The sequence below is a fragment of the Myotis daubentonii genome, chromosome 3 (assembly GCF_963259705.1).
Source record: "Myotis daubentonii chromosome 3, mMyoDau2.1, whole genome shotgun sequence".
Lineage (NCBI taxonomy): Eukaryota > Metazoa > Chordata > Mammalia > Chiroptera > Vespertilionidae > Myotis > Myotis daubentonii.
Window position 1 is genome coordinate 204,817,224 of NC_081842.1, and position 13,444 is coordinate 204,830,667.

General features: G+C 39.9%; 1 protein-coding gene across 1 annotated transcript in view; it reads right to left on the reverse strand.

Annotated features, from left to right (window-relative positions):
- CLIC4 (chloride intracellular channel 4) overlaps positions 1 to 13,444 on the reverse strand; it is a 57,010-nt gene that overhangs the window by 21,836 nt on the left and 21,730 nt on the right. Inside the window, exons 2-3 of the mRNA XM_059690769.1 lie at positions 7,555 to 7,664; positions 886 to 1,011 (exon numbers count right to left, since the gene is read on the reverse strand). Of these exons, the coding sequence (XP_059546752.1) occupies positions 886 to 1,011; positions 7,555 to 7,664 (236 nt within the window). The remainder of the gene's footprint in view (positions 1 to 885; positions 1,012 to 7,554; positions 7,665 to 13,444) is intronic.

Consider the following 13,444-nt stretch of genomic DNA (forward strand, 5'->3'; position numbering starts at 1 on the left):
ATCCACATTTGTGCTGCAGGAACTATGGCTTATTCACTATTGTGTCCACACGGATCTGTTGCCCAATAACTGTTTGCACAGTGAGTGAATGAATGAATATTGAGTCATTAGTTATTTTGGAAACCTCTGACTCAATAATCCCATTCCTGGGAAATTTATCTGGATATAGAAGATAAATGATGGTAACTAGCAAGAAAGGCATGGGGGGGGGGGGGGGGGGCTTTTTTTTTTTTTTTTTTTTTTCAGTTTTGAAGATAATGAAACTGGAAAAGCCTAGAAGAATTCAGTAATGCCTTAAACCTATGCCAAGATTACAGTATGATGCAAAACTGCCGATCTGTATCTTAGGTAACTATCATGAGAGTTCATCTAGTCTACAACTGTACTTTACATTATAGGAAACAGAACTACAAAACTGTTAACCATGTAGGACCTGGGGATCTAGAACACCTCAAAGAAACACATAAATAGAAAATTAATCCCAGGGACACAGTCTAAAAAGTCAATTCCCTTGGGTGGCAGCTTCAGAACGTTACCTTTGAAATGACCTGGTAAGAAATCCCCAGCAACCTGCACCACTCCCCTGCTTATACATCCTGGCTGGGTTCAGTTTAAATCTGTCTTTCCCCATCTTTTCTCCTCCCTAAACTTCTCTTTAAACTTGGAACCAATGTCCCTTTAATGACCGTCTTTCCTGACCTATCTTACACCATGTCCTCTACAGCTTCCTACCTAATTAGATGCCTACCTTTCTTAATGTAGCTACTGGCCTCGCCAGACGCCAATTCTGACATCTGTGTGGAATTAATTATAATAAGTGAAGGGGAGCCCAAGACAAAGCTTTAAGGAGATGGAAGACTTTCCATGCATTTTTCTGATACTCACTTGGGAGGGCATAAGACTTCTTCAAGAAATTCTTCAATTTTATTTACATCTGTTTTGACTTCATTGTTGAAAGTTATAAATGGTGGATGGGTCCCAGGAGCCAAGTTCTGCAGGTCTACAGGCTTCCTGTTAAACAAAAACAGTGGTCAAATTGGACAGAAGGTGTACCCAGTCATCAAGCAAAGAGAACCTAAGACTCAACTTCTAGATCTCACCTGGCACTCTGAGGCCTCAGGTGTTTTGTTTGACCCACAAAGGCTCATTTTACAGATGCTTTACAAACACTTAACATTTCAAGAACTGTAGTGTGAGATAAATGAAACTGAGCTGATAGGAAATGGCTAAAAATGTATAAATATTTGGTTTATGTCATGAAAGGCCTTCAATAAATATTCAACAATTCAGTCAAACTCATTCAAATGTTTACCTTGTGTGGCATATCCAGAAAAAGCAAAGTACACAGAATTCATGCCTTGAGATAAGAGCAAAAAATATACTTCAATGTTTGGGAGACTTTTTTCATTCTTTTGTTAATGTTGTTATTGATTTCAGAGAGGAAAGGAGAGTGGGGAAGAAAGAAAGAGAAACACAGATGTGAGAGAGAAACATCTATTGGTTGCCTCACGCACACACCTCGACTGGGGATCGAACCCACAACCTGGATATGTGCCCTGACCGGGAATCAACCAGCAACCTTTTGGTACACTGGACGATACTCAAACAACTGAGCCACACCAGCCAGGGCTGGATTTTTTTTTTATTTTATTTTTTTTACTTTTAATGTTACTTATCAAAGTAGACCTTTTTTTTTTCATAGTAGGAATATTTTAGATTAAAAAAATATATATTCTGTTCTCTCCCATTTTGTTCCCAGGTGAAGAAAATAAAGAGAAACAGACAAACAATAAACAGAGAGGGAAAGAAAGAAATTCAAAGGAGGAACCCGACCGGAGCTAATACTTTAAGCAACTTAAGTGGCTTAATGTCAATTAAAATTTAATCGGGTACACTTGCAACAACTGGAGGACGTGGGGCTGGTGGCTCAGTTCCAGCTGCCTCGTTTAAGAGGAGTGCGGCACAGACACAGGACACTGGCGCTGATTCTTAAGATGACCTGTCTGTAATTAGGTGACTCACTAAATGGAGAAAAAATACTAAGTATGTAGAACTTCCCCTTTCCTTTTGAAGGCTCTGAGTTTCAAGGCATAATATTAATTCACACAAATCAAGAGAATACTGGACACTACAAAGCAAACAAGCAAACACAAGTTAACATCACAAATCCTTTATTTATTTCAATGTACTCCTATGAATTATTCTTCACTAGCTTTGCTACTTTCCAATAGTAAAGCCACTAACTGAATCAGTGGATTGTGGACTCACCAAGACACACACCAGATCCTAGTTACTAAGCATCTGTCTAGTTGTGCCAGTTCAATCAGTTAAAGGATTTTATTTATTTTGATTCAGTGTGGTATACTGCTGATCTTTGTCTACTTCAATGTTGGTTTGTGGCGCAGTTGTTTTAAAACAAAACAGCACCCATGAAAAGGTTTCAAATACAGCTTCTATGATTCTTAACAGATTTTATTTACACAGTTTACAAGTAGAGTTTATATTAATAACAGAGTTAGAAAGCTACTCACTAACATATTTCTAATTCAGCTCTTAGTGGCCTCAACAGAGTTTATCATCTTTGAAATTATCTTAAAAAACATCATAAAGCCACGTGGCAGCCAAGTTCTCCCTCTCTGTCTGACTATCTCGATGTATGTCTCTCTTTCACACACACACACACACACGTGCACACGGGATATACATGATTCAGGATGCACTGGTGAGACACGTATCTTGAATTGTTAGGATTAACAGGGCTTCCTGTAACTCAAATCAAATGTACAAAGGGGAAGAATGGAGTTTGTACTTTCCTGACTGGCCAGCGATAGGGAGTGGACGATCTCTCTAAAAGGCTGGCCTGTTCCATACATTTAGTCTGTGTGTCTCAGTCACCCGGCTGTTTCTGAGGAACTACCTGGAAATCAAACTGATCTCTCAACTTGCTGAAAGCTGTTTTCAGAAAGTTAGAACCACAGAGACATGATAATGAAAGCAAACTATGTAAGGGATCTATTTTGAAATCAGACTTTGTTCTAAGTTTATAACGGCACTTTAAGATATGCAGAACTATTCGTTTTATCATTTCATTGTAACATCTTAAACTATTACTAAGTTGTGAAAGGTTAAACTACCATAATCTTCTAAACCTTTATGCCATTATTATGGCAACCTACATGTGAGTGTGACTCACATAATATGTTACAATTTGGTATGTTGACATTTGAAACAAGAGAATCAGTAATGACATTGCAGAGGAAATAGTTTCAGTGTTTAAGGTGGGGATGAGGAAATGGAAACATGTATTTCTCAGACTTTTAAAAAAGTGGTCTCCACTTTACTTTCTCTTCTCAGAGAATACAATGGAGGGGGATTTTACTCACTAGTAATATAGCAGATATCATTGCTTCTACAATAAATTCCTTAAAAGTTATCATTTCTACTCTCATTTCTCAAAACCAGAGTTTCCCCCAGCAAGTATGTGATGAAATACGGCCACACCCAGCTATTGCCAAGTCAGTGTCTCAATTTCTTTCTCTTTCTTTTTCTCTCTTTCTCTCCCCCTCCATTCTCATACTTTCTTCTTTTCTCTTCCTTGCCTACATCTCAGGTTTATCTGTGCTCTAAAGATGCTAATCTCTGATTTAGGAACTTCTGGGCATAATGAAGATAGTGTAAGTCTTCAAATAAAGATCTTGGTCGCTGCCAGGAACCTGTCAGCCAGAAAGATCCTATAGTAGCCGTGTTATTTAAAAAAATGAATTACAGCCAAAACCGGTTTGGCTCAGTGGATAGAGCGTCGGCCTGCGGACTGAAAGGTCCCAGGTTCGATTCCGGTCAAGGGCACGTACCTGGGTTGCGGGCATATCCTCAGTAGGAGATGTGCAGGAGGCAGCTGATCGATGTTTCTCTCTCATCAATGTTTCTAACTCTCTATCTCTCTCCCTTCCTCTCTGTAAAAAATCAATAAAATATATTTTTAAAAAAAAATGAATTACATTCAGTAGCAGGTCTGAAAATGGTTTAGTAAGAGTAGTAAGAAGTACTCTGAACAATGGTTAGCACATAATAGACTGAAGAAATGTTAGTTTCCCTTCCTTTTTCCTGAATTTAAAAATGAGACAACTGACCTCCCAGATGAGACGCTTGCCCAAGGTCCCAGGGCTCTCTTCAAACAGAACCAGGTCTCTACCCCTGATACTTGCTACAATGCACGGTTGTTCCCCTTTGACGACATGTGATAACATCTTTAAACATTCGCCCCAAATTTTAATATTTCCACTTATTTATCTGAACTTTTTGTTCAAATAGTGGTTGATGTAAAACCTAAATTTCTCCAAAAGCTTGGGCACTGTTTTGAATCCAAAAGTTCTGTAATGCGATTGTAGCATGAACAGAAAATTAGGTTTAAAACGGACTCCCACACTAACGCATTAAGGCAGCACTGGCAGGCAAGCGACGGGAGATTGTTCCAAGTTTCACAGGGCACATGAATACCGCCAGCACCGTCATTAACACCAATTGAGATTCAAAGAGACCGTGTCACACTGTGCCAGAACTGGCTTGATTTTAATGGATGAAATGTCATGTAACAATAATTTTTTCACAGCATAGAGTGGGTTTTTAAATAGCTCTCAGGAAAGTTCTATTGCTCACCACGTTTCTTCTGGGATCAGTACTTTCCACTGAGGAATTAGGCAATTAATCAGAAAAAAAGCAGGAAAATAAGCACTATGGGCATTTTCTCCCACACAGCTTCCTATAATCAGTCATAGTTAAGACTAGATTATGAAAGGTACTTTTCACTACAGGATGCTGTATTCCTCTGTGACAATTTGATTTTATAGTTTTTTTGAGCCAATGTTCACTTTCTCTTTGAAATCTAACTAAAGACTATAAGTAAACTCATAGAAAAGGATTGGAAAGATAAAGACCAACTCTAAATATATATATTTTTTCTTCTTTTTTTTATTTCACAGAGGAAGGGAGAGGGATAGCCAGATAGAAATATCAATGATGAGAATCACTGATCAGTTGCCTCCTGCACTCCCCCCACTGGGGATTGAGCCAGCAACCCAGGTATGTGCACTTGGCTGGAATCAAACCTGGGACCCTTCAGTCCGCAGGCCGATGCTCTATCCACTGAGCCAAACGGGCTAGGGCAAGACCAACTCTAAATACAATGATATTTGTGAAGAGAAGTTGATGACTAGGGGTGGAGGGACTCATTATCATGTACTGCTTTTGTATATTTTTAATTGCCCTTAAGAACCATTTTTAAAATATATATATACTATAGACCTAAGATTTCTAAAGAAAACTAAAAAAATATAGGCTCCCATGTTAGTGTACTCTGTTGACTTTACAAAAAGCCCTAGGAAATAAAATACCTTTTTTTGAGTGGTAGTATTTTCTAATAGGAGGCCCTGAAACTCCCTATGTGTCACTTCTAAAAAATTTTTTAAATCTATTTTAGAGGATGAGGGGAGAGGGAGGAAGGAAGGGAGGGAGGGAGAGAGACAGAGAGCGAGAGAGAGAGCGAGAGAGAGAGATCTATGTGAGAAACATCAATCAGTTGCCTTCCCATACAAGCCCAGATGGGGATTGAACCCACAACCTGGATATGTGCCCTAACGGGGAATTGAACCCACCACCTTTCCATGTATAGGACGATGCTCCAAACAAGTGAGCCACACTGGGGGCCCATGTGTCACTTTTGACATGTAGGATACATTACACTTAAACATATGCTCAAATATCAACCAACTTACAAGAATAATGCCTTTTAAAAAGTTTGTAAATGAAAAGTGAAACCAATGACTTTGAAATAGCCATTATGTGTTTACTTCCTTTCCTGAACCAGACGGTCTTCGTTTATGGTACCATTACTGGTACGTACTCCAATCGAGCACTGTATTGAGCTGTTGAAAGGATTTTTGGAAGCATGGCAGTCAACTCACTTGCTCCAACCCAAAAATGGAATAGCAGAAATACATGTATTTTAGGCCACAGTCAGGGTGTGTGCCTGGCAGCATGGTCTATTTTTAGAAGTTATATTGGGAAACTTCTTTGCGAATGCATGTAGGAAAAAAACAGTAATCAAAGGATAACTCCATGAATTATTTCATTCTTACAATAGCTCTGTCCGATATGAGCTAGGTCATCCAAAGAACCTGCAGTTTTAACTCTTACTATCCCCAACGGCCTTCTCTATATTCATATACATAACTAATGGGGTTCCTGGCAGATTTCAGGCTTATTTTCAATAAATAAATTCTAAGTCTGCATATTTTCAAATAAGTGCACTAGCAGTAAGTAAGGAATAAACTGTAAGGAACTGACAGGTGTCCCAGGGAATGCTAACCTAGAACGGGGAGTAAGTTCACAGCTCTCACGAAACTCTCACTCTGTGATGCCCGGAGGGATAACAGAGGAATTCTGCCATCCATTAAGTGACAGAAAAAATCCCTATTTTTTTCTTGAACACTGATCATGACTGATCTGCTTAAAAATAAGCAGCAAACGATGTTGTGTCAAGAGGAACACATTTCCATTGCTGAGTCCTAGATTGTCTATTGCTACAACTGTTCTTAACCCTTGATTTAAGTCTTTTTTCTTTTCTTTTAAGTATGAATGTTCTTCACCTCAGGAGGAACAGGAGTTCCTGAGTAAAAAGACCTTACTACCTATCAGGGCTCTTCTCAGCCTTCTCCCTCTCCACTGTGCTCCATGGCAAAAGTTAGAAACAACTCTTCAACTAGCAAGAACAATCACAGCCACGGATAATTGCTCTTATCTCTCTATATAAAAGGCTAATATGCAAAGTGTCCCCTCAGGAGTTCGACCGGGAGACCTGGAGTTCGCTCGCTCGCTATGACATGCGCTGACCACCAGGGAGCAGCACAGAACATGGCAGGCGACCAGCGGTAGCAGCAGGACACTGAGGGAGCGAGGGAAGGAGGAGGCAGGGAACCTGATCGCCAGCCAGGCCTAGGGACTCTACCCATGTACAAATTTCATGCACTGGGCCTCTAGTTTTACAATAATACTTAACCAAATATGATGGAAATGGTATTATTAAAAAATCCTATTTTAATTCCTAGAAAGGAGGTTAAATAAAATAGACCTAGCTGTATTTATCCTCCTAAAATCCCATTCTTGCCTTTAAGGATCTGGATTATATAGGCCATGTGTTTATCAGCAAACTTGAGCTCAAGAAGCTGTCAGCTTAGAAAGTTCTTCATAGACCCATGTTTACACAGAAATGGCAAAGATTTCACTGCATCCACACCAAAACTTCGCTCCTGGTGCTGCTCTTGAAATGTAAGGTAAATATACAACGAGTTCCTAAAAAGACTGAGTGGCGACATGCAATTTCCTCATATTGTGAATTACCATAATACTTAATTCAAGTTCAATTTGTCCACACATCAGCTGAACTTTAATACAATATACTTTCTTCAGAGAAGATATGGCAACAAAGTGAGGGACGGGGAGAGAATCAAACTGAAAAGGTGATCTACATATACTCAGATAACCGCAACCACGTCTTACCTTTTCAGGTCAACAGTTGTGACACTAAATACAACTCCTTTGAGCCAAAGAATCATGAAGAGCCTCTGGGAAAAGGGGCAGTTTCCTATGCTTTCACCATCACTGCCAGCCTGGGAAACAGAAACATGAAAAAACAAGGTCAAAGAGATGGCACTCAAAATGGACCTTTTTTCTGAACTCTAATCAAGAGTACAAGGAGACAGGAAATGTTGCACTATTGGAAGGAAGGGTAGAAATTCGGGTCTTTATTATTTTGCTCTTTCATTTGCCTCTTTCTCTTTTTAAAAATGGCCAGTCTAGTATAGACTGTCCAAGAGAACTTTCAGCAACGATAGGAATTATCTCTATTACCACTGTCCAATATGGTAATCATTTGTGACATGTGGCTTCATGAGTACTTGAAATGTGGCTAGTTCAACTGACCTAAACTTTTAAATTTTTGTTTACTTTTAATCAATTTAAATGGTCAGGTCACATGTGGGTAATAGGACAGCACAGGTCTAATTGGCCCCTAGGGCAGCCATGGGCAAACTACGGCCCGCAGGCCGGATCCAGCCCGTTTGAAATGAATAAAACTAAAAAAAAAAAAGACCGTACCCTTTTATGTAATGATGTTTACTTTGAATTTATATTAGTTCACACAAACACTCCATCCATGCTTTTGTTCAGGCCCTCCAGACCAGTTTAAGAACCCATTGTGGCCTTCGAGTCAAAAAGTTTGCCCACCCCTGCCCTAGGGCAGGGGTCGGCAAACTGCGGCTTGGCAAACGGCGGCTCACCAGCCACATGCGGCTCTTTGGCCCCTTGAGCGTGGCTCTTCCACAAAATACCGGCTCTTCCACAAAATACCGACTTCTGAACATGGGCCACGAAGTTTCAATCGTACTGTATGTGCCCGCCCGCACATGGTATTTTGTGGAAGAGCCACACTCAGGGGGCCAATTAGCCGCATGTGACTCGAGAGCCACGGTTTGCCGACCACGGGCCTAGGGGATACATATATCCTTGCCCCAGGGCAAAGTCAAAGTCTATCATGGGTTTTATAAAATGCAAATCATGTTTTGTTCTATGAGATAATATTCTTTATAGGGCAACATATAAAGGGAAACTTGTAGGTGTGTCCAAAGAGTTAAGTTTAACTGCCAGCCTCCCCCATTCTAAAAAATATTCATTATAAAAATTACATATCCTGTTTTACACATTCCTTCAGGGAGAGAAAGAACAAACGTAGCTTTACATTAAGCCATTTGTAATCCTATTAATGAATGCCGCAGTTGACTTCCCCGAGTTCAACAATGAAGTAGGATTTTCCTAAAAATCAGAGTGGAACAAATCTTTAATTCCATCACGTGGGCCCCAAGCTTAAAAAGAAGGAGGGGGATGGGAAATTGGGGTTGGAGAGCCAGCTGCTGGAAGAGAACATTCTGACACTTGCTAGGGCCCAACACAGCTCCCTTCACCAAGAGGTCTATGGAGAAAGCCAGAAATGACCTCCAACAAGTCATTCAAAGACGCTGGTAAAAGTACTGTCTATTATCCTGAAGTAACTCTCAAAGCAACTCAGAAGCCATGTCAATAAAATGCTATATCCAGTTAAGTCATTAATTCCTAGCTAAGGTGAAATGGGGGGGAGGGGAGCGGCAGGAGGGTGTAAAAAGATAAAAGCAGTTAGCTGATTACACATAATATAACCAGCAAAACACACGGGCACATAAGGACCCCAAAACCCTACCCTAACCAGACAGTATGGGATAGTTACAACTGAGCTTGGAGGGAAAAAACTTATCATTCTTTATCAGAAACAAAATATACACAGAATTGTAGCCAGAATGAATTTTATTAATTTCTAATACTGCAACTTATATAAAATTTACTTCCTAAAGAAGTTCTAGTCCTTAAACTTTAGAGTGACTAAGAATAACCTAGAGAAAGCATTTAAGATGAAGATTTCTGTGCCTTACATCCAGAGACTCTGCTGCAGAAGAATTCCCAGGGCGAGGCCAGGACACCCAGAGTCACAAAGAGGCATCTGCTGGGCACAATGCGGAACACTGGTGTGAAAAGGTTAGGACAGTATTCCTTTATTTATTTATTTTTATTCTTTTGATTTCAGAGAGGATGGGAGAGGGAGAGACAGAAACATCAATGATGAGAGAGAATCATTGATCGACTGCCTCCTGTATGGCCCCCACTGGGACTCGAGCCTGCAACCCGGCATGTGTCCTGGCCAGGAATCAAACCATGACCTCTTGTTTCATAGGCTGACACTCAACCACAGAGCCATGCCAGCTGGGCAATATTCCTTCTTTAGAGCATAAGTCAGTTTTTTAGGACTAAGTCCTATTATATAACAAACTGATACTCAAAGTTGCTTTTTTGAAGGTGCTCACCATCCAAATACATAGAGCACTGATAGCATACAAATGAGTTTATTACAGATCAGAAAAAGTTAACACACTACCTTTCTAAATAGCTTGGTGATTGATATTTTCACACAAGCTTGTATCTTTAGATAACCAACTTTTATCCTTGTTTTTCTTTTGTTTTTCTCCAAGTTTTAACACGGTTAGCAGCAGAAGCATAAATACAAAAAAAAGGATGCCAAATTTGAGACTTACTGAAAAAGCAGAAAAGTTTAGTAAACAAATTATAAGTCTGACTAAGGTCTTCATCCTTTTCCATTTACTTAATCTGTAAAATTAACTACAACTTCCCAAACTACCTACCACAGCAGTGTTAAAATAATTAAATTGGGCTCTGACGGGTGTGGCTCAGTCGACTGAGCTTCATCTGTTCACGGAAAGGTGCAGTAACGTAAGTCCTATTATTCATTCAAACTATTCACTGAGTCCTAGTCGGTTTGGCTCAGTGGACAGAGCGTCGGCCCATGGACTTAAGGGTCCCAGGTTCGATTCCAATCAAGGGCACGTACCTTGGTTGCAGGATCAAACCCACAACCTTTTGGTGTATCAGGAAACCCTCCAGTCAACTGAGCCACCCAGCCAGGGCTACGTAATTCCATTTATAGAAAACGTCCACAATAGGCAAATCCATAGAGACAGAAAGTAAATTAGTGGTTGCCTAGGGCTTATGGGGGGGAGGGGGGGAGAGAAAGAGAGTTAGGGAGTAACTGCTAACAGGTACAAAGTTTCTCTGGAATGATAAAAATGTTCTAAAATTAGACTGTGGTGATGGTTGAACAACTCTGAATAGACTAAAAACAACTGAACTGTATACTTTAAATGGGTTCATTGTATGGTCTTTGAATTACACTTCAACAAAGCTGATTCCAAAATATATAGACACAAATTATAAGTATAAATATACATATACTGGACAAGATTTTAATTTAGAATATATAGTTTTAAAATTGTAATTTCATCTTATAAAAAATTAATGTCTATAATTTTTCTTAAAAATCAGAAAACCCAAATAATCAAAGCAAAAATTTGAATAATCCCACTGGCCCAGAAATAATCACCAATTTCCAGATAAAAGATGAATTAGCTTTCATTTGGGTTTTGTTCTTATAAAGGGGGTAGTTTTGACTAACTTGCTGTCTGGGGTTCCTCTCACACACTCAACTCTTCCTCGCCCTCCTCCATCAGGACCGCTGTTGTAATTCTTGAGTTGCCTAATACCACTATTTAATCAGAAACTGCTGGATTAACTCCCACATTGCAGAAAAGGGGTCAGTGGTAGATGCCATAAATATTTTAATGTTTTACTAGTTCAAAGTTAAGGAACTGCTCACTTAGAAAACCCAGCGTAAGCAGTTTATAGAAAGTCAGACCTTAAAACACCAAAGGAGATCTTCAACTTCATTCTTCTCTATTTCTTTGTGTTTATGGGTCTGGGGGTGAGGGGTGCTGATGAGTAGGGAAAAGAGAGGCTGCCTCTGAAGGTAAGAATGGGCTCCTGACCATTAAATCATTTCCTTTGACACATTTTCTAGGAAATGTATAATAAAACAACGTGTTGCCAAAAAAAAAAAAGAAATGCACTCAAAATTTAAAGACCTCATTTAACTTTTAGTGTGGATTCTATCTAAATTAGCTATCTAAATACACAAAAAGGCTTGCTTTGATTTAGATTAACTTAAAAGTCAGAAAACAACATGATAAATGGGTAGTCACCTGGCTTCTATTATCTATTTCTTTGGTTTTTGCTACACACATGCTGAAACCAAGGTCTAAAGGTTTGTTTAATAAGCTGTTATCCTTCCACAGGGTCTGCAGAGTATGTGGGAAATAACAAGGTTTAGAATCAGACAAACCTGGAGTTGAACCTGATTTCACTACTTATTAGCTATGGAATCTTCATTTTAACATTACTTAACATCTGTGAAACTCGACTTCATATAACTCTTATTATGGGGATCCAATTAGTTAGGGTACACACACAGTTCCTGGCACATGGTAAGAGTTTAGTAAATGTTACCTAACTTTAAAGATGCTTCTTGCACAGAACTCAGCCTAACAACCTGCTCTTCAGTTGACGCCCTTACCTATGTGAAATAACCTTTGATGCTTACTGGGGGAACAATTTATTCACTCACTGAACAAACGTTTATCAGGTACCTACTGTATAGAAAGCAATCATTGGACAAAATGATAAACAGCAAGGACTTTGGAAGCAGAGTCCCTGGTTTAATACAGGGGTTCTTCTACTTAACCACTTGTGTGATGTTAAGCATGTTACTTAACATCTCTGGGACTCAGTTTCCTTACATGTAAAATGGGGAATAATAGCTACATCATAGAGTTATTTTTTTTAATATATTTTATTGATTTTTTTACAGAGAGGAAGGGAGAGGGATAGAGAGTTAGAAACATCGATGAGAGAGAAACATCAATCAGCTGCCTCCTGCACACCTCCTACCGGGGATGTGCCCGCAACCAAGGTACATGCCCTTGACTGGAATCGAACTTGGGACCCTTCAGTCTGCAGGAGGAGGCTCTATCCACTGAGCAAAACCGGTTAGGGCCATAGAGTTATTATTAGCCTAAATGAGTTAATATATGAAAATCTCTTAAAATATAGCCCAGCATGTGGTTAAGTGCTCAGTAACAAAGTATATGCCAAGTGACTTCATGGAGCTTGGGGGACAGGGGTACTACAGAATGGGGTAATGGGGTACCACTGATGGGTTTTGGTGGGTGGGGATGTGAGCATAAAATCCAATTTCCATTTTCAGGCAATAAATAACACTTGCTACCATATGGAAAACAGGTTGGGGGCATGGGGCTGATGAAGAATGGAAGCTGGGAGACCTACTGCAGTAGTCCCAGCAAAATGTGGCCTGGATTAGGTAGAGGCAATGGAGGTGAAAAAAATGCATAGATTAAACTGAATTCAGAAGGTACAACCCGCCAAAACCGGTTTGGCTCAGTGGATAGAGCGTCGGCCTGCGGACTGAAAGGTCCCAGGTTCGATTCCGGTCAAGGGCATGTACCTGGGTTGCGGGCACATCCCCAGGAGGAGATGTGCAGGAGGCGGCTGATCGATGTTTCTCTCTCATCGATGTTTCTAACTCTCTATCTCTCTCCCTTCCTCTCTGTAAAAAATCAATAAAATATATTAAAAAAAACCAGAAGGTACAACCCTAAAGACTTGTGGATGGTTTGGATGTGGGAAGTGGGGGTAAGAAAGAAATCAAATAACTCTTAGGTTTCTGGTTTGAACGACTTGGTAGAGGAAAGCCTCAAGAGAGCGGTGAACGTGTCTACACTTTGTTGCAAGTTAAAAAGAAAATCCCGTCAGGAGGTAACAGCCATAGAGCTGTACGAGCCTTGGCTTGAAAATATTTTTAGGTGTGAAAGGCTATAATCCAAAATTAACACTGTCTATATCTCAGGACACATTTGGGGAGAGGAAGGGACAGGGATGT